Genomic DNA, 21228 nt, shown 5'->3' with positions numbered 1-21228 from the left:
AATGTAGAAGGGGAAGTTTTTCTTCCGCTCTCAAAATATTATAATATATGTGTTATACATTAATAATAAAGTCAATATTTTAATGGAGACCACTTTGAGGTATACATAGAGCGATATATGTAAAACTATGACAAATAAATAGTAGAACTCAATACCATCCAATGGTGTGGTAGAATACTCAGAACATTTCTTCACACCACATAGTTGCCATCTTGGGCAGCTCTAAAAGCAAATTAAACAAATCCATGGAGGCTGAGAGGATTAATGGCTACTAATCATAATGGCTATATCGTATGGATTAGAGGCAGTACATCTCTGAATAGAAGTTGTTGGAGGACACAAGTGGTAGAGGAACAGCACTTTTCCTACTTTGGCTTCTCATAGACATCTGACTGGCCACTATGGGAACAGTGTTTGGTCTGATCCAGGAGGGACTCTTACTTTTTAGTCCAGCATTCAGTTTCCCACCAAGGTTAGCTAGCTGCCCACTGTCTCTGTATGTGGAGGTATTCTGTATTATCATCACCATTAGCTCTTATACCTGACATAGCTGAGTTGTGGTTTGTCTGTCCACCTGTCTGTCTGTCCACTCGCTATGCATTCAGACACCTCTTGAGATATCGCTGCCAAACTTAACACAATGATTCCCAAGAGAGAGGAGCTGGTTTCCCATCTATGTTTGGCTACTGTTGTGACACCGCTTTACATCAAGATGCTGGACTGCAACATTTTGGACGCATCTTAAGATAAGGTCACCAGATTTTGCATGATGGTGCCTGAGATGCAAAAAGCAGTGGCAGGACTGTTTGTAAAAGAGCTTTCAAACAGCCCTGCCCTGTGCTTTGACTGTGTCTTCTTGTTCCCAGAAGGAGAAGCCTTGCCTTGCTGCTCCCAACTATGTTGGACTTTAAAAGCCTTAATTAGCACAGCTCCCAAGGCCAGATTCTGGTTTATCGTTGCCTGGGTTGGGGCAGCCCTAGAAACTGACAGAGTGCATTACCCATTTATAATCTCAGTATTATTCATAATACAGTGGTACCTCGGGTTACATACGCTTCAGGTTACACACTCCGCTAACCCAGAAATAGTGCTTCAGGTTAAGAACTTTGCTTCAGGATAAGAACAGAAATCGGGCTCTGGCGGCGCGGTGGCAGCAGGAGGCCCCATTAGCTAAAGTGGTGCTTCAGGTTAAGAACAGTATCAGGTTAAGAACGGACCTCCTGAACTAATTAAGTACTTAACCCGATATACCACTGTAATAATAATAATTAATAATAATAATAATAATAATAATAATAATAATAATAATAATAATAATAATAATAATTTGTTTCTGAGAATTCTCAAGCAAGACCGGCCCTTACAATTAGTGGGTTATATAGGTTTGAAGGGTTGTTGGCATGTCTGTTCACTATGCATTTGGACTTAAGACCTTGTAACCAAATTATGCAACTTGCTTTGGATAATTTGATAATTTAAAAGGCAGACTGTTTCAAGGGGTTGGTCTGCAGGGCAAGCCTTGCAGGGGGTTGGAACCAGATGATCACCAGAGTCCCCTTCCAACTCTACAATTCTGTGATTTGAAAGGTTCCTGGGAGCAGGGGTCTTGTCCATGTTTGGATACAATGGGACACCATTTTGAATCAAGATGGCAGACTGAACCTTTCAGAGCCTCCCAGTGCTTTGGTTTCCCAGAATTCCTGAGCAGCACAGGAGGCAAATGATCAAGGAGGCAGGTGTCAGAACATGAACCTAAGAAGGGTCTGCTGGATCAGACCAGTGGCCAACAAGGTCTTTGTGGCAAACCTGAAAGCAGAGCCCAAGCACACTTTCCCCTCCTGCAGTTTCCAGCAACTGACAATCGGAAGTATTACTGCATCCAGCTGTGAAGTCAAGCATAGCCATTGATAACCTAATCGTGAACTCGTTTAATCCTCTTTTAAAGCCATCCAAGATGGAGGCAATCTCTGCCTCCTGTGGGAGGGAGTTCCACAGTTCAACTTTGTGCTGTGTGAAGCAGTACAGTGGTACCTCAGGTTAAGTACTTAATTCGTTCTGGAGGTCCGTTCTTAAGCTGAAACTGTTCTTAACCTTAGGCACCACTTTAGCTAATGGGGCCTCCCGCTGCTGCCGTAGTGCCGGAACATGATTTCTGTTCTCATCCTGAAGCAAAGTTCTTAACCCGAGGTACTATTTCTGGGTTAGCGGAGTCTGTAAACTGAAGCGTATGTAACCAGAGGTACCACTGTACTTTCTTTTATCTGTGTCGAATCTCCCAATAGAAGCTTTGAAGCCCTGTTTGTAACAGGGGCATCAGTTCCCTTCTGGTGGCGGGGTTTTTTTTTAGCATTTCCATCCCAAATTCCTCCTAAATGGTTAGACTGCTGCTTTTTTCTTTATTTCAAAAGGCAAAATTCCATGTTGGACTTCAATGAGAGCACAATCCAGTACAGAGTACGCTCCTCTGATGTTTCCTTAATTCTATCTGCCAATTACAATTTTTTCCCACATGCTTTTTAATGCTTCTGGAAGTTTGACAGCAGACGATTCTTTGATGCTATTTGCACTTCTGTAATGAAACAAGAATGGTGTTTGATGGATTTTGTTTGTCCAAAAACTAATTCTGGTGGGGAGGAAGGAAAGTCGCAGTTCCCTTGTGTGAAAAATGTGCCCTTTCTGCCTGTGCATGAATGGATGAAGAAAAAAATCAGGTTTACTTTTAAATGTTGACATGATGCACTTGATTCCCACACTGTCGATTAATAGGGATTTGTAGTCATGTTCACCCAAAGCTTTCCACTGCAGATATGCACAGGAGGTTTAGAAATTGACACCACCCCTGATGTCAACATGAATTGTGGCATATGAGCTATAGAATGCTACGAATACCAAGTTTTGCTTTTGTCCAGTTATAGCAAGCTCCTGGCCCTCATGATTACAGACCAATTGCCTGAAAGCTTCCTTGCTATTTCTGATAAAGGCTCACACCCAATGCTATGAATCCACCGTAGCTATACAGTAGCTGGTATTGCTGTAGCTCAAGGCACAATCCTTTTTCCCTTTTCCTTTTTGCAAGTGAAAGTGAGATATCCAGAACATCCACACCTGCCATATTCTTCCCAAGGCCCATTAGAAGAGGCCCTGTTGGCACTGCAAGAGGCTAGACCTCATTGATGCCATAACACTAAATGTTACACACGCTAGAAGGTCTGGGAGGAGATCTCAGTGAGACCTTTGCTCAGTCAGGAGGACTCTTAAGTCTGTGAGCTCCTTACCTCTCTATACATACCGTATTTTTCGCTCCATTGGACGCACCGGACCATAGGACGCACCGGACCGAAGGAGGGGGAGAACAGGGGGGGGGGGATTTTCTTGTTCTCCCCCTCTAAAACAAGGTGTGTTCAATGTACATTCACCAGAGTTTGTGGGGCTGGCGGTGGGGGGAAGCGCTGCTTTCCCCCACCGCCAACCTCAAAGATCCCTGAAGCCTTTGGAGCGCAGCGCCCTGCTGCCCTGCAGAGGTTTGCGCGCATCCGTCCCCAAGCTAGAGCAGCGAGACGGAGCCCTCCGTCTCACTGTTCTGGCTTGGGAACAGCCTTGCTAGCTTCTGCAGGACAGTGGGGTGCCTTCACCCCGCTGCCCTGCAGAGGTTTGCGCGCAGCCGTCCCCAAGCTAGAGCAGCGAGACGGAGCCCTCCGTCGTGCTGTTCTGGCTTGGGAACAGCCTTGCTAGCTTCTGCAGGACAGCGGGGTGCCTTCACCCCGCTGCCCTGCAGAGGTTTGCGCGCAGCCGTCCCCAAGCTAGAGCAGCGAGACAGAGCACTCTGCAGTGCTCTGTCTTCCTGTTCTGGCTTTGGGCTTAGCGGCGCAGCCTGCATTCGCTCTATAGGACGCACACACATTTCCCCTTAATTTTGGGAGGGGAAAATGTGCGTCCTATAGAGCGAAAAATACGGTATATTGCTTCTAGTCAAAGTGTCTTAAACACACACAGAGAGAAGTATGGGAAATAAAGTCACAATAAATGTATTACAAGCATTCCGTACTGTCTTGTCTCAATTCTGCACCCAGAGGATTGTGTGCATAGTATATAAATCTATGTCAAATTGCTAAATTGATTCCAGTAGCTGGATGCAAAGCAAGACACTCAGTTTAGAATGACTCCCCCCCATCATAAATGTGTTAGGTAATGGGGATTAGCTCTTCAAATGCCTTTTCTGTGGTGGCTCCCCAAATGTGGAATGCTCTCCCCAGGGAGGCTTGTCTGGTGCCTAAAGATATGTAATGAAGATAAAAAAATTCCTTTTTACCCAGGCATTTGGCTAACGAAACAATCAATGACCTTTTAAACTTGGGGGGGGCAGTGGGAGGTTATGATTTTATTTTTTATTATGTTACGTGTTTTTATACTGTAACCTGCCCTCTGATCTTCGGATGAAAGGCAGTATATAAATGTAATAATAATAAATTGACAGGGGGGGGGGAATCAGAAACCCAGCCTGACACAGAATAAGGCAGCTTCCTCCATTCCTAAATTCTCCTTCCCACCCTCCTCCATTTTCCATCTTCCTTATTGATTTTATTTAAGCACCACAGTCATTGAATAATGGCAATAATTCGCAATACATTTCCTGTCCCTGACTTTAAATCTGATTTTAAAGAGCAAGTCACAGTATAATGCCGTTGTTCCTCGTGCAACTCCTATTAAGCCTATTCTCCAAATACAATTTAGCAGTCATCGTGCAAAGTCACTAACTGTTGAGGGTTTCATATAAAAAAAGACACACACACACCATAGAGTGGGGGGCAGGAACCTGACTGCAATGCACATTAATAAAAGCAAAATCTGTTTGCCACCACAGACATGGCGTTACCCTCAACTTCTGTTACCACAGTGGAAAGTATCCCAGTTTTCTCACCCAAAGTGATTGGTTCCTGGAAACCTAAAGTGACTGGCTCCCGGAAATTTGTAGCCCAAGATGACCCAAACACCTCTGATTACTCTGATTCATTATCAGGGGTCCCGAAGGGTAAGGCCTAATCAGGGGTTTTATTACGGTTGAAAGGAAACCTGATAGCTTCAGCAGTTTCAAATTCAAACGCTTGTTCTTATCAAAATGTGCATGCAATATCATCCTTTGTATGTAATAAAAAAGGTGTCATTTTGGCCAACGGAGCAGGGAGGAGGGGGGCGGATTGGGGAGACAAGATGAGCAGCAAAACAGAGTTTGCATCACTGTGTTGAACACTTTGTTGAAAACTCCTGCTCATCCTGTTATTCTCACCCCCAGCCAAATTTTGTTGGCATACGCATTTTGTTTTGCATACGCATTTATTGCATGCTCAACAGCGCATGTCAGCCGAGCATCAAATCCCATTGAGTTCAATGGGGCTTACTCCCGGAAAAGCGTCCTCCTGCACCACACTGCCTTTTGTGTACTTTGTTATGGGTCTGCGATATTCCTTTTGGCTAGCCCACAATGTCGAAGTTTTACTCTCTCGCATAAGGCTCGCCGCAGCACAGCTTTGCAAAAGTAATCACATTAATCCACCACAGCAGAAATGAGAGCATTCTGGCTTTTAACAAAAGGCCCTCAAAAACTCTTGCAGCACCAGCTTCCTTCCAACTGCTGCATCCTTTATCGGCGCTAAGGTGTCTTTCTGTGAGATACACCTCAAAACTGTGGGAGTTTGAGTTTCCTAAATCTCTCCCGCTAAGAACAACTCCACATGTTAACATCACCCTGTAAGAAGAATCATGTACTCCATAAAGGGCAGTGTGGTACTGCATGGTTGACCGTAGGTACATAGATCAGGCAGTGGTTCATATACTGTGTCTGTTTGATCTGTGTATCCATGAGGAAGTTGGGGAGGGGGAAATCCCTGCAAATAGCAGCTTCCGCATTATGAGGTGTCAGTTGGACACAGATTGGAGAGGCCTCCATTAAAAGGACGCTGTACTATTGAGTCCTTTGAGTGATGTTCGCTCTCTCTCTCTCTCTCTCTGCCTAATCCAGCACATAGGATTGTTGTGAAGATAAAAATGGAATAGCCCATTTCATCCTCACAACTGAAAAATAAATGAGAGAGTGTGGGGGGCCCTGGGTCACCAGTGAGCTTCACATCTGAACAGGCCCCTCATCTTCTCATCCAAACTGGCTCGTCCTCTGTTATCTGGATACCCAAACTGGACACCTCATAGTAAATGGCACATATCTGCATGATCCTTTTCTCAAAAAAAGAAAAAATAAGTCATAAGTTCTCAAGCAAACCTTTCACATTCAAGTATTCAGCGAAACGTATCAGGTTTCCTTTTGGCCATTGTGGCAGCGCATTCGTAATTTGCTTCAGGTGTTTCTTATCGCTTGGTTGTCCTTTAAAACGAGTCTGCTTTTGCCAGGATTTGCTCACGCGCTCTCTCAGTCACGCTCGGTAGCGTTTTCTGTAGTAAGCCTTTCTCAGCCTTTCCCCTCCTTTCCCCTCTTCTGCACAATGCCATTAAAACCAATAACCCTGAACCTTTCAACTCTCTTCAAAGGCCTTGCCTCTTAACACACACACAAACCACACATAACACTCTTCTTTGTTTTAACTTTCCCACTGTGCCGAATAACACAATTAGGTGCATTCTGCCAAACTAACATCTTCTTAACGGTGCAATGTCTGTGGTTGCTTTAAATAAAAACAAAAACCTGCAAGCTCTGATATTAACGTGCAAGTTTGATTTTCTTTTCCTTTTTTAATACTATTGTTTGATCTTCTAGTACAAAATTTAATGCATTCTATATTATGAAAACTACTAATACCTCTCATTAGCCGGATGGTTTTTAAATGATGCTCTGTTCCAAAAGTTCATTACTCACTGAAGTCTAGGCCTTAAAATGGGTGGGTAATCTTGACTTCTTTTTTTAAGCTGCAGAGAATACCACTTGCAAAATAGCAAAGTGAGAAAGCGTTCATTTTGGAGGGGGGAGTAAAAATATTAGCATAGTTCTAACAATGCAAATCTGCACATTATAGAGTTTTGCACAATATTTGCATAATCCTATCTCGCTTTTGATTCTGATTCATGAGTCGGGCAGGAAATTGAAAGAGAAATCCTTCCACGAGTTATTAATTGCAGCTTGGCAGTGTAGCACCTTCTAACCTCAATTTTCTAGCAGAAATCGTTAATGTTAATACCACACCAGCTACTATTTGTGAGTCTTAAAAGGATATTTCAGGACAAAGTGTGTGCATTTGGATTGGCAGAGTGTAGTAATGCTACTCATATAGTCCAGTTCTCCAGATTAATAGACACAGAGGTGCAGGTCAGAGATTGCCATCCTGTCAAGGGAAGTCTCCTTATGCTTGTGATGGCATCTAGAACGGACAGCCATTAAAGGCAGCCATGGAAAAAGAGCCTTCCTGGCATGCAGAGAGGTAGTTCTGCTGTCTGCTCACCCCCATAACTATGATTTGCTTCCATTTGCAAAAGAAAATGACCTCTCCAAACTGGTAGCATTCCTTTTTCTCTCTTGTGGTGGCTCTTCTTGCCTGCAGTTGGGAAGGCAGCGTAGCAGAGAGGTTGGCTATTTTCTCAGTCATTTAGGAATTGTTAACTCTGCTGTGTAACAATAAGCCACCCTGTGAGGTTTTTTTTAAAGCTTATTGTTCATTGTTTTGTCTTATTAACTGAACAGTGGTTTAAAATATCTTCTTATACTCTGCCCTGAGATCAATTTGATAGAGGGCAGGTCGTGAATACTTTCATAAATAAAATAAAAACCAGCTGCCAGACAGAACAAGGAAGGCAAACAGCTGTTGATATTGTAGTTTCCTTGGTTTCTGGAGCAAGGAAAAGCATGGCACTGCTATAAGGACGAGTAGGCAATATCAGTGCACTCTCTCCTATCAGAAGTATAGATAGACCTAAGTAAGAGCTCGACCAGGTCTCTGCAGGTGCCTGTAATAGCTATAAGATCCAGAGCAGAGGTGGAGACCATGTAGCCCTCCAGATGTTGGACTACAACTCCCATCATTCCAGTTTGTTGACCATGCTGGCTGGGGCTGATGATAGTTGGGAGTCCAACAACATCTAGAGGGCCCCTGATCCCAAGAGCCAAGCGGGTGTCAGAGAGGGGTGCAACTGTAGAACAATACCCCTATTAAGAGGGCAACGTGAACTGGTCAGCAAGGTTCCTCCAACAGCCATGCCCTGCTTGATGCCTGTGGTCAGCTTTGATAAGTTAGCTAAGAGCAAGGGGCCCAGAAAGGATGAGTGGAAAGACCAAACTGCAGCACAGTGCTACAGCAAGCCCATGCCATCATTTCACATCCTTCTGATCAGACAGCCCAGCAGAAATATTTATCTTGGCACAGGGGGCAAAACCTGCATTAAGAATGAAGGGGGAAATCTCCAAAATTGGGGGGGGGGCTGTATTGGTGTTGTGGGGTTGCTCCACCAAACTGGACAACTGGAGCGCTTTCATTGGATTGAAATGATGGACAAATGGATTAGACATCCATATTATCACAGAGATGTTGCATATTAATGTATATGCATGATGCTGGTGGTGTAAATTGGGGAAAATATAACACATCAAATGTAGGATAAATTATGGTGGAGACCAACTGTCAGGGGTTCAGAGACAGAGACACAGGTGAGGGAGGAGACGGAGAGCGACGAGGAAGAATCCCAGGACAGTGAGGAAGAGGAGGACAATGACTTGAGATCTTCCATGAGTCTCTCAAGTGAATCGGAGGATTCTCAGGAGGGGGCGCCCCTAGTCAGGACAAGGGGGGTCACAGGGGGGACCTGCCAGGAGCAGGGAAGCAGCAGGGAAACCCCGAGCGGGAGTGGGAGATCGGGGCCGACTTCCCAGCAGGAACGAAGGGAAGAGAGGGGGGTTCCCAGTGTGACACACGGAGCGGAGCAGGAAAGAGACAGGGGAAGGAGATCTGGGGAGAACGTCCTGCCGGAAGAGGGGGAGAGTAGTACAGGGAGTAGTGTCAGTGTCAAAAGGAAGGTCAGGGGTAGCGAGCGCGCGCCAAGTTCAAATGTGGAGGCGCGCGGAAATGAAGAAAGCCCGGAGGAGGAGCCCAGCCCCAAAGCACGAAGGAGGGGGGAACAGGCATCTCAGGAATCCGCTTCAGGAGAGAGCAGGAGGGAAGGAACCCAGGGGGGCAGAAAGACCCTGCGGAAAAGGAAAGACAGGAAGAGGTGGTCTAGCACAAGCCTCTTAAGTTGGTGCAGGGGAGGGAGCGAGTCAGAGGGGACTTCAAACGTCTGACGTTAAAGACACGGGGCTGCACGCCTCGGTTGTGGAATCTATAATGAACTGCAATAAACATCCCTGTATATAAGAAGAGCTTGGCGTTGGTCTTTTGTGAGCTGAGACCTGAGGCAGCCCCTGACAGTAAGTCCCCTCCAAAACTACGCAAAATTTTTTTTTGCAAAGCTCACGAAGTTTGGCAGCCCTGAGTATGGAGCAGCAGATAGCTGAGCTACGCAACGCAGTCTCCCGGCTTACCACTGAGGTAGTGGTCTCCCAGAAGAAGGGGGAAGAGGCAGAAAAGCGGTGCCAAGATCTGCAAGCCAGGTGGGATCATGCATGCCAGGTGGGGTTCCCGGGGACCAAAGCGGCTGGAGTAGCACTGGGCAGAAGAGGGGGCAACTTGGTAGCCCACTTCGATGGGAACCTGCAGCAATACCCCAGTTTTAAAGCAGACGTAGAATATGCGTTGCACTTGCTTCGCGACGACTTTAAAGATGAGGAAGAGAAAGTGGGGTTCATTGTGTCCCACTTGCATGGGGAAGCGAGGGCTTGGTTGCGCAATCTGTGGCGTGAGGATTGTCCTGCTCGAAGGGACTCTGATGAATTTATCAAATGCATGGACGCTTGCTTCCAGTCTAGTGTGGATGTGGATGTGGCACGCCATCAAATCCATGGTTTAAGGCAGGGCAAGGCTTCCGTACGTCAGTATCATGCTCGCTTCTTCGCCTTGCTGAATGTGCTGCGCTGGGAGAAGGATTCTTTGGCTGTCAGAGACTTATTTTGGGAGGGGCTATCTGGCCCTGTGAAGGACGAGTTGGCTAGGGGGGACAGACCTAAAACCCTGGCAGACGTGGTGCAGCGAGCGCTTGCCATTGGAGTGCGCCAGGAAGAACGCCCTTGGCGCAATGAGGGGGGTAGCCAGCTTCACGCACCGCCCAGAGTGCCTCCTTTCTTTCCCAGAGATCCAGGACGTCCGCGTCTCTCCCCTCAGCTGCAGCCAGGGGAGGAGCCTATGGAACTGGGGAGTGCTAAGGCTCAGTCAGTGGCCGGAGCCCCAGCGTCTGGAACAGTCAAGAAGAAGCCTCCTAGAGGGAACAGAAAGTGTTACATCTGTGACTGTGCAACGCACATGGCGAAAGAGTGTCCCCAGAGGCTCCGGCAGCACACTGCAGCCTTGGCAACAGTAAATGCAGCAGCACAGCATGAAGAGCTGTTTCAGGGAAACGACAATGCCTGGCTGGAATCAGCAATGTTGGGGCACAGCCAGGCAAGTCAGTAGAGCAGTCCCCAGCGCTTTTGCAGCCTACAGACCCCCTGCCACCCAAACCTGTAGTGCAGCTCACTGCAACCCTCCAGCTACCTAATGGACGCACCCTGGAGGTCCCCATCACAATTGACAGTGGGAGCAACGCAGACTTCGTGGGGGTGCAGTTCGTCAAGCAGCATCGCATAGAGCTTCTGCCAGCCACGCTGCCATTGAACGTCGTCACAGTGGATGGCAGGAAACTGCTGGGGGGGCAAGTGGTACAACAGACGCCGCCCATGGTGATGCAGATTGGCAATCACCGAGAAGTCATCAGTTTCAACGTCACCCGCCTGTCAGACACGCCTATAGTGTTAGGCATGAGTTGGCTGGATAGGCACAGCCCGACCATGGCGTGGTACCAGCGGCAGCTCACCTTCGGCTCGTCCTATTGCGCGCAGCATTGCATCCAGACCGGTCAGGAGGAGGAGGGCCAAGAGGAGGGGCAGCAGCTACGTCTCAGCATGGCGCAAGCAGTACCCCTCAAGTACAAGGGGTTTTTGGAGGTTTTCTGCGAAAAGGAGGCTGACCAATTGCCACCTCACCGGCCCTACGATTGCGCTATTGACCTCTTGCCAGGGACAACACTGCCGCCTGTGAAGCTGTATTCCATGTCCGAGGAGGAGCTGCAGGAGCTCCGGGAATTCATAGACCACAATCTGCAGCGGGGATTCATCCGAGAATCGAAGGCTGTAGGGGGCAGTCCTGTGTTTTTTGTGAAGAAGAAGGACACGCCCCAAAAGAGGCTCATCGTAGACTTCAGATTCATAAACTCAAAAACAAAGCCCGCGGCCTTTCCCATGCCCAAGATCGACGACCTGCTCGCGACGGTGCGGAAAGGGAAGATCTTCACCAAGTTGGATCTCCGCGGAGCTTACAATCTCATACGTGTGCGAGAGGGTGATGAGTGGAAGACGGCCATGTTCACGCCGTTGGGCACCTACGAATACAGAGTTATGCCGTTTGGTCTCCAAAATGGCTCCCACTTTTTCCAAGCTTTTATGCATCATGTGCTGGCGGGACTCCTCTACAAGAAGTGCGTATGTTTCCTCGACGACATTCTGATCTTCTCAGAATCGCCGGAGGCTCACGAGAGCGACGTGAAGGAGGTCCTGCAGAGGCTACGGGAGCACAGGCTCTACGCCAAGTTGGAGAAGTGCCAATTCGACGTGACGGAGGTGGATTTTCTGGGCTATAGGCTGTCCGACAGGGGACTAGCCATGGACAGTGCCAAGGTCCGCGCGGTGTTGGACTGGAAGAGCCCGCGAAATAGGAAAGAGGTCCAGAGGTTCGTCGGCTTCGCCAACTTTTACCGCAAGTTCATCAAGGGTTTCGCCAAGGAGACGGCAGCTATCACGGACACTCTCAGCTCCAAGAAGAAGAAGTTCACCTGGACGGACCAAGCGGAGCAGTCCTTCAGGAGACTTAAGAGTCTCTTCGCGTCCGAAGGACAGCTGCTACACGTGAATCCTGGCAGGCCCATGAGGGTGGAGACTGACGCATCTGACAGAGCGGTGGGGGCCGTCCTCTTACAGGAAGACCCGCAGGGAAACTGGAGGCCCTGTGCTTTCTACTCCCGGAAGCTCAGCAAGTCGGAGCAGAACTACACCATTTGGGACAGGGAGTTGCTGGCCATCCACGCAGCTTTCAAGGCGTGGAGGCACTTTCTCATCGGAGCCAAGCACACCGTGCAGGTCCGCACGGACCACAAGAACCTAGAGTACTGGCGCACGGCGAAGCTACAGAGCCAGAGGCACATACGCTGGGCAGAGTTCTTTGCGGATTTCGATTTCAGGATAGAGTACATCCCAGGCGACAACAATGTCATAGCAGATGCGCTCTCCAGGAAACCGCAGTATCTCGAGGCAGCGGCACCGGTGGCAGCCAAGCACATTTTTGCACCGCAGGCGTGGGCGTGCGCTTCAGCCGCCGTGGACCTGGAGGCGGTGCGTCACGCGTTGCAGGCGGATCCATTCGCACAGTCCAAGATGGAAGAGGTGCGGAGGGGCACAGCGAAGGACGACGAGTTCCAGATACGCGACGGCCTGCTGACCCGTAAAGGTGCTCTCTACATTCCGGGAGACGATCTCCGCGCGAAAGTTCTGCAGCAGTTGCACGACGCACCCAGCGCTGGCCACTTCGGCAAGGAAAAGACGACAGAATTAGTGGCCAGAGACTTTTGGTGGCCCCAGATGCGAGGGGAGGTCGCGGAGTACGTCGCCAGGTGTGACACGTGCCAGAGGTCCAAGCCAGTGCACCAGAAGCCAGCGGGACTGCTGGAACCACTGGAAACGCCACTGCAACCGTGGGAGAGGGTGGCGCTGGACTTTGTCACTGATCTGCCCAGTTCGCGAGGCAAGACGGCGGTGCTTGTGGTTGTAGACCTGTTCACCAAGATGGCGCATTTCATTCCTTGTGCGAAGGTGGCGACAGCGGAGCAGACAGCCAAACTGTTCATCGACCACGTGTTCAAGGTGCATGGCTTGCCACGGTCCATTCTGTCTGACAGGGGGCGCCAGTTTGTGTCCAGTTTCTGGCGGAAGCTCCTAGGGATCCTGCACGTCAAAATCAACCTGTCGTCGGCGAGACATCCGCAGACCAACGGCCAAGCAGAGAGGGTCAACGCGATCATGCAGCAGTACCTGAGATGTTACGCCAATCAGCGACCCGCGGCTTGGGTGGATTACCTGCCGATGGCTGAGTTTGCCTACAACAACACGAAGCACGCGTCTACAGGGGTGACGCCGTTCTTTGCTAACAATGGAAGGCATCCCAGAACCTTCCCGGGGCTCGTAACGACGGGGGAGGGGGAGCCACAGGAAGCCGACCATTTCGCAGCAGAATTGCAAGAGGTGCACGACGAGCTACGGAGACATTTAGAGCTAGCTAAACAAGCCTATAAGGTGCAGGCCGACAAACACAGGAGGGAGGGGGAAGACATCCAGGTGGGAGACTGGGTATGGTTAGCGGCCCAAGCGGTGCCGGCCAAGTCGTTAGCTAAAAAGAAGCTAGGACACAGGCAACTAGGGCCGTACCAAGTTGAGGCCAGGATCAATCCCGTAGCGTTTCGATTGACCCTCCCCGAGGGTTCCAGAATGCACCCGGTCTTTCATAGGTCGATGCTCACCCCCTACAAGGCCCCACACAGATTTCAGGAGTCAGGGACGGCACCAGAACCAAGCAGGGAGTCGCCCAAGAGGGGGAGGTCACCTAAGGACGAACCAGTCAACGAGGTCACAGAGATTCTGGACTCGAGATGGGGGGAAGAGGGAGTAGAATATTTTCTCGCCAGGGAGGGCGCCCCGGCCAGCACCAACAGTTGGGTGCCAGACTACGCTTTGGACGAACCCCTCCTCAAGGACGAGTTCCATGCCCTTTTCCCACACAGGCCCATGCCAGCACAGTTTTTCGACGATTGGCTTTTTACGCCCACACTTTCCGCCAGCACCTTCCGAGGGTTCTCCTCCGCAGAGGAGACGACGCCAGAGTCGAGCCCTCCAAGGGGATCGTGTTCGGGGGTGGACACCGACCCTTCTTACTGGTGGGACGATCAACCAGAAGAGGACTGGCGCATGAGGTGGCGGGTGGGTCCTTGGCAAGCAGACCCCACCCAGGCAACAGGGGGAGGGGAGGACGTGAACATGTTGGGAGAGGACAATGGGTTCGAGTACACAAACAATGAACTGGAAGCAGAGGAGATCGACGTCGACGACCTGTGTCCGGCAGCGACCTCCGCAACGACGGAGCCCCCGGAACCTGCGCCCGAGCAGCGGGAGGGGGGAAGGGGGGGCTTCGAGGGGGGGATGGATGTCAGGGGTTCAGAGACAGAGACACAGGTGAGGGAGGAGACGGAGAGCGACGAGGAAGAATCCCAGGACAGTGAGGAAGAGGAGGACAATGACTTGAGATCTTCCATGAGTCTCTCAAGTGAATCGGAGGATTCTCAGGAGGGGGCGCCCCTAGTCAGGACAAGGGGGGTCACAGGGGGGACCTGCCAGGAGCAGGGAAGCAGCAGGGAAACCCCGAGCGGGAGTGGGAGATCGGGGCCGACTTCCCAGCAGGAACGAAGGGAAGAGAGGGGGGTTCCCAGTGTGACACACGGAGCGGAGCAGGAAAGAGACAGGGGAAGGAGATCTGGGGAGAACGTCCTGCCGGAAGAGGGGGAGAGTAGTACAGGGAGTAGTGTCAGTGTCAAAAGGAAGGTCAGGGGTAGCGAGCGCGCGCCAAGTTCAAATGTGGAGGCGCGCGGAAATGAAGAAAGCCCGGAGGAGGAGCCCAGCCCCAAAGCACGAAGGAGGGGGGAACAGGCATCTCAGGAATCCGCTTCAGGAGAGAGCAGGAGGGAAGGAACCCAGGGGGGCAGAAAGACCCTGCGGAAAAGGAAAGACAGGAAGAGGTGGTCTAGCACAAGCCTCTTAAGTTGGTGCAGGGGAGGGAGCGAGTCAGAGGGGACTTCAAACGTCTGACGTTAAAGACACGGGGCTGCACGCCTCGGTTGTGGAATCTATAATGAACTGCAATAAACATCCCTGTATATAAGAAGAGCTTGGCGTTGGTCTTTTGTGAGCTGAGACCTGAGGCAGCCCCTGACACCAACTCTAAACATGTTCAGATTTCAGTGAGGACTGTTTCGTACATGGGGTGCAATCATTGCCAACTTCAAACAATTTCAGGTTAGGATTAGGGGTTAAGGTTAGGGTTAATGTGAGAGTTATGAACGTGCTTCAACTTTCTCCCATTAAAATAAATAGAAATTGTGCTGGATTGTGCCCGCTATGTTTTTAGTCTCCACCTGAATTAAATACATCAGAAACCACTTAGCACTTAAAAACATCTGTTGGTATATGTATATATACACCACTAATGACTCCCTGAGGAGGATATCCATGTCAGAAGACGTGATTCCTACCCCTACTGTGCAAATCTCTCTCTCTCAAGTGCAGTGGTGCTAGGTTTCTGTTATGTCTGGTTAGTACTGCAGCTTAAGATAAGCAAGCTTTGTTTTACGGTCATGCAGAATAAAACACGCTCTAATCTCTCCATACCACATGTGTTTGTTGTAGGTGTCAGGTGGGAAGTCCAGTCAGGAGATTCTAACCAAATGGTGCACATGAATGTCCTGATCACATGCGTCTTTGCCGCCTTTCTGCTGGGAGCCTTTATTGCAGGCGTGGCTGTTTACTGTTACCGGGATATGTTTGTGAGAAAGTCCAGGAAGATACACAAAGACGCAGAGTCAGCTCAGTCCTGTACGGACTCGAGCGGGAGTTTTGCCAAGCTGAACGGCCTCTTCGATAGCCCAGTCAAGGAGTATCAACAGAATATCGATTCTCCCAAGCTGTATTCAAACTTGTTAACAAGCAGAAAAGAGATGCCGCCAACGGCCGACACAAAGTCCATGATGATGGTGGACCATAGAGGACAACCGCCAGAACTGGCAGCTCTTCCAACACCAGAATCCACGCCGGTGCTGCAGCAAAAGACTTTGCAGTCTATGAAAAGTCAGATGGACAAAGCACAGAACAACCTCAGTGCTTCTAGAAAAGAAACTCCTCTGAAGAGCCCTCAGTTTTTCCCGTCCAGTCCTCCACCTCATTCTCCTCTAAGTCACGGACACATCCCCAGCGCTATTGTTCTTCCAAATGCCACCCATGACTACAACATGTCCTTCTCAAATTCCAACGCACACAAAGCAGACAAGAAGATGCAGAACATGGAGCACCCGCACTCAAAGTCATCGGGCAAGAGAGACCACAGGAGGTCTGTGGATTCCAGGAACACCTTGAACGATTTCCTGAAACATTTGAACGAAATGCCTAGCAACCCCAAAGCCATTATGGGAGACCTCCAGGTGGCTCACCAAACTTTAATGCTGGATCCCATGGGAAACATGACTGAGATCCCGCCTAAAGTTCCCAACAGGGAAGCCTCTTTGTATTCTCCTCCATCCACCCTTCCGCGAAACAGTCCGACAAAACGGGTGGACGTCCCTACCACGCCGGCAGTACCCATGACCTCTTTGGAAAGACAGAGGGGCTACCACAAAAATTCATCGCAGCGGCATTCTATATCAGCCCTCCCTAAAAACTTAAACTCGCCCAATGGCGTGCTGCTGTCGCGGCAGCCTAGTATTAACCGCGGGGGATACATACCTCCCGGAGGAGGCTCCAAGATGGACTACATGCAAGGGGCACCAGTGAGTGTCCATCTACAGCCTTCCTTGTCTAGGCAAAGCAGTTACACGAGCAATGGAACGCTCCCTCGGACAGGGATAAAGAGGACGCCCTCCCTCAAACCAGACGTGCCGCCCAAACCCTCGTTCGCTCCCCAGACGCCTTCAGTCAGACCACTGAACAAATACAGCTACTGAGACTTGCGTATTCTGTCAAGAGGTGTGGCATGATGTTGCAGGACAGACGATAAGACAGTGACTCGCTTGTCATGAGAAACACACACACACGGAGAGAGAGAGAGAATGAACAAGCCGCCAAAGAACCTGTTCTTACTCCAGCAACATCTGGGCTTTTGCCACACACCTGGCTTAAAGCAAGGCTCAGCTTGCTCAACAGATTATAACAAAGGAAGGTGCTGGCCCTTCACGTTTCTTTTGTTTGGAGCAGAGGAGAAATGTAGCACAATGGGAGGGGGAACTACCTGAGCGAAAGTACTTGGGGAGGAAAGGGGGAGGGGGAAAAGATCTGCGAGCAAAAATACTTGAAGATAATAATAATAATAATAACGATAACAATAAAATGGGGTTCATTTTTAGACTGCCATAATGTGTGGTCTTCCCATGAAATGTGAACATTTTAATATGTATGCATTTGCCTTGCCTCTTGCACAAATGTCAGCAAATGATAATGTCTCAACAAGTATGTTGGTTAATAAGCAACTTGCTGAACTTTGGTCTCTCGTCCAACTGTAGCATTTTTCTTTTCCTCCAAAGGATGACATTTTTGTTTATGATGAGAATAAAGGTGTTTGTGTGTGAGGGTGTGAGTGTGCGCACAAAGCTAGGAGGTATTCAATCTCATTGCATCTTTTAAGTTACAGAAACGTTTACATTTGAGTTTGACTAAACAGACAGATGGCTCTGGTTCAGATTATTTTGGATTGCATGAGGTGTACAGCGGATCTCATGTGGGAAGCTTTGTGCTGTCAGATTTCTGCCCTGGGCAGAACTGGTTACTATGTGAAATGGTGCAAATGTGCTCATTCTAAATTATGCTGCTATAGAGTCAGATGTCTAAATTCCAAGTGTAGCATTAATAGAGGTCCACGGCAGTAAGGATGGTTAGATCAGTCCATTTTGGTTTCTCGTTTTTCTGATATTCAGTTTGCCCAATTTCTGCAGCAGTTTGGAAATTTTTACTTCAGCGAAATGCAAATTCCAAAGGGCTTGCATGGTGCTTCGGGAAGCACAAATTAAGGTAGGTTAACATGAAAATGTGAACCAAATTGGTTTCTCCCCCATCTCCAGTGCTCAGCTGGTCTTTCAGTCCACCTGACTTCCCAACCTGAATGCAAACTTTAGAACTTCTAACTGTTCTTCATCCAGAACAAAGTTTCCATTATGGTCAGACTCCCTGGTTCAAAAAGCAGTTCATTTGTTTGTTTTTAAACACCGCCTTCCCCCAAACCGAGACAAAATAAAGAAAGGCAGGGGGAATGAGAAGGGCAACGAAAGGGGGAAACGCGACATTCCCAAGTAGAAAAGACCCTAAGAGAAAAAAGGAAATATTTTCCAGATGCAAAGAATTGCTTCATTGGCCCCCAACAAGTTCATGTACCCACCTGTATTTAGCGAACAAGGAATTGAGGAGCAAACCTATGGCATGTATATTTGCTTAGCCCAATGTGAGATAAGAGGAACTACTACTGCCTACATCCATGGCAAGTGCTTACACCAGCCTCTCCTACGCTGGTGTCCTCTGGATGTTTTGGAGGACAACACAGCCGTGCTGGCTGGGGCTGATGGGACTTGCAGACCAGAACATCTGGAGAGCACCAGGTGGAGGAAGGCTGGTTTACACCATCATAGCGTGGCCCTCCTCACTCTGAAATGTTTACTTGTGAGGCATATGTGAGCCATGTCCCTTTTCTACAAAAGAAAAGACAGAAGAGAAATGTGGAATAAGATGTTCACATTATTAATATTATTTTCTAGCCCTTTCCAACAGAAATGAAGATAAATCAGTAAGGCTTGGCAGGATCCGCCCAAGAAAAAATTGACAGTAGTGCAATCAATTTGTTTAGCTTGTGGTTTCTCCATAGTCATGCCGGTAATGACAATATTCTGTAAATATTCTGTGTGTTTACCTGGATCTGTGCATTTTGTGCCTTATTCATGAAAATGATTTTCTTTCCTTTTTTAAAAAGAAAACCCTACACTAAACCCCTGTCAAGTGTTCTCGGTAACAGCACATCACAATTCCCCACATGCCAGCTGTAAGTTCTCTCAACAGTATCCGAAAAGATGAAAGAAAGAGGGGGGGGGGATATCCCCACAAGAACAATTAATTAACAATGAAAAGGCAACCTCTAAGCTGAGGAGACAGCAGCATTAAATCAACCTTTTTCGCGCTAAACATCCCACCCCTAACTAGCTTAAGGATCAAACAGTTATAATGTGAAATCATATGAGGTTTCTGGGGTAATGGAACACCTGCTAAAGCTGAGCACGCTTCTTACTGGGCTGCTGTGGTACGTGTTTGCAGCTGATGTTCATCACAGATGGTGATCTTAGCTTGCAAATGATGCCCTAGTACTTGTTTGCTGAACGTTGCCATCAGCGTATAGCCCACACAGGGGGATAGTCGTGAGCTGATAGGACAAGTACCTTCCATCCAAAACACTGGCTTCTATTTCATGTTAAGGGGGGAAAGAAAATATCTCCATCTCTCTCTGTCTCAAATAAAAGGGATCCTTGTTCCTGAATATATAGAATTATTCTCCCTTTTCCATTTTGTATGTTGACCATTGAAGACCTTTACTTCCCCCTCCAAAAATACTTAGGATCGTTTTCCCCCCACCTAAAAATATTTTCACTCTTGCAACTAATAATTTTAAAATGAGAATCAAATGACAAAAAAAAGAATTGACTTCACTTTACAAATAGTAATGAATAATACATACTTGTGTGAAACGGAAACATAAATGTTATGTGAACCCAAATAACTTTCTGTAACATTGTGCTGCCTTGTTAGATGGTAATGTGAGTTCGCTCAGTATTTATGTTGAAATCTTTTTAACATTCAACATAGTCTTTATTCTGTTAATTTATAATTTTTGTTGGGCTTTGGGTTGGGGTTTGTTTTTTTTTAATTAAAAAATAAATAAAAAAACATGCTTTATCCATTTGTGCAAAGGTAAATGCAGATTGTATCTTTTTTAATGGTACAGCTTATAAAAGTAACCCTAAAAAAATGAAAGCTGCTCTATATGGTCTATAGAGTACTTTAACATGTATAGATATCTTGTAAACTTGTATTGTGGATGTGTAAATAATACGTCCTTTTGGGTTTTTAACACCGCATGTAAAGTCAAAATAAACTATTCAAAAGTAGCAAGCATCTCACTTGATTATACGTTTAGAAGCAGTGAGCATAACCCAATCCCTATGCTAAGCTTTTGGGAATGAATGGGAAACTGCACATAGGTAGCTGAAGCCCATTGCCAATGCCCTCTGGTCAGGACCCATCTATTGAAGCAAGTAAAGCCATCCATGCTGGGAGGAGGAGTTCATTTCATACAACATAGCACCTGCCCTCTCCAAGAACCCACTGAATTGGTGGCATTACGTCTTTTAGTGCAGCTTGCTGTTATTTTCCTAGGACTTGCACATACAACCTACACATGCTAGTCTTTTAACCCTGTTTCTGAAGTTTCAAGATGGGCAACTGCATTTACCTCTGTGTCTTTTCACTGTTCATACCTGATGCATAGAATAGGCAGGGATACTGGGCATATTATGACACCCTGGCCCAATGGTCCTCCAGATTACAGGCATTGGTCCATATTTGGCCCGTGGCATCCTTGGGCAGCTGCTAGAGCCACATCACCCTGACAGTGTGTGTGCCAGTCCTCATTGTCACCACCAATATCGAGTCCCAGCTGCCATTTTGTTTTCCCCTTGATGCCCCAAAATAAACATGCTGTCTGGATCGTCATGGGAATGATGAATGACAGCTGGCATCTTCTTACAGTTAAAGAAAACAGCCTACCACTCTGCTATGCTACAGGTAATCCATCTACACAGGAGAGCACCCATCGAAGTCTCCTTCAAACATGGAGCCAGTCCTGTCCACAGTAATCAGTTGGAGTCATTCAGAGATTAGCCACCCTCTATCTGTGGCGCTGTGGTCTAAACCACTGAGCCTTGGGCTTGCCGATCAGAAGGTCGGCAGTTTGAATCCCCGCGATGAGATGAGCTCCTGTTGCTGAATCCCAGCTCCTGCCAACCTAGCAGTTCGAAAGCACGTCAAAGTGCAAGTAGATAAATAGGTACCACTCTGACAGGAAGGTAAACGGCGTTTCCATGTGCTGCTCTGATTCACCAGAAGCGGCTTAGTCATGCTGGCCACATGACCCGGAAGCTGTCTGCAGACAAATACCAGCTCCCTTGGCCAGTAAAGTGAGATGAGCGCCGCAACCCAGAGTCGTCTGCGAC

At 48.1% G+C, this 21228-nt stretch overlaps 1 protein-coding gene and 1 long non-coding RNA gene across 25 annotated transcripts in view; one reads left to right on the top strand and one right to left on the bottom strand.

Annotated features, from left to right (window-relative positions):
- Positions 1-20124, top strand: part of SEMA6D (semaphorin 6D) — a 441595-nt gene extending 421471 nt beyond the window's left edge. For 14 of the 24 annotated variants that reach the window (XM_083475637.1, XM_083475638.1, XM_083475625.1 and 11 more), the window contains 2 exons: positions 4862-5029; positions 15623-20124. In XM_083475637.1, coding sequence (XP_083331763.1) covers positions 4862-5029; positions 15623-16929 — 1475 coding nt within the window. In that variant the 3' untranslated portion in view covers positions 16930-20124. The remainder of the gene's footprint in view (positions 1-4861; positions 5030-15622) is intronic. The other 10 variants (XM_083475634.1, XM_083475628.1, XM_083475630.1 and 7 more) reach the window with 1 other exon arrangement.
- On the bottom strand, positions 7400-20121 carry LOC310693725. Its single transcript, XR_014519367.1, has 2 exons — positions 15153-20121; positions 7400-8612 (listed from the first exon to the last, which is right to left on the bottom strand). It is a non-coding gene; the product is annotated as an uncharacterized lncRNA (long non-coding RNA).
- Positions 20125-21228: the final 1104 nt, after the last annotated feature.

The sequence above is a fragment of the Podarcis liolepis genome, assembly GCF_965112155.1.
Source record: "Podarcis liolepis genome assembly, chromosome: 14".
NCBI classification, from domain to species: Eukaryota; Metazoa; Chordata; class Lepidosauria; order Squamata; family Lacertidae; genus Podarcis; species Podarcis liolepis.
This window is presented reverse-complemented; position numbering and strand designations above follow the sequence as displayed.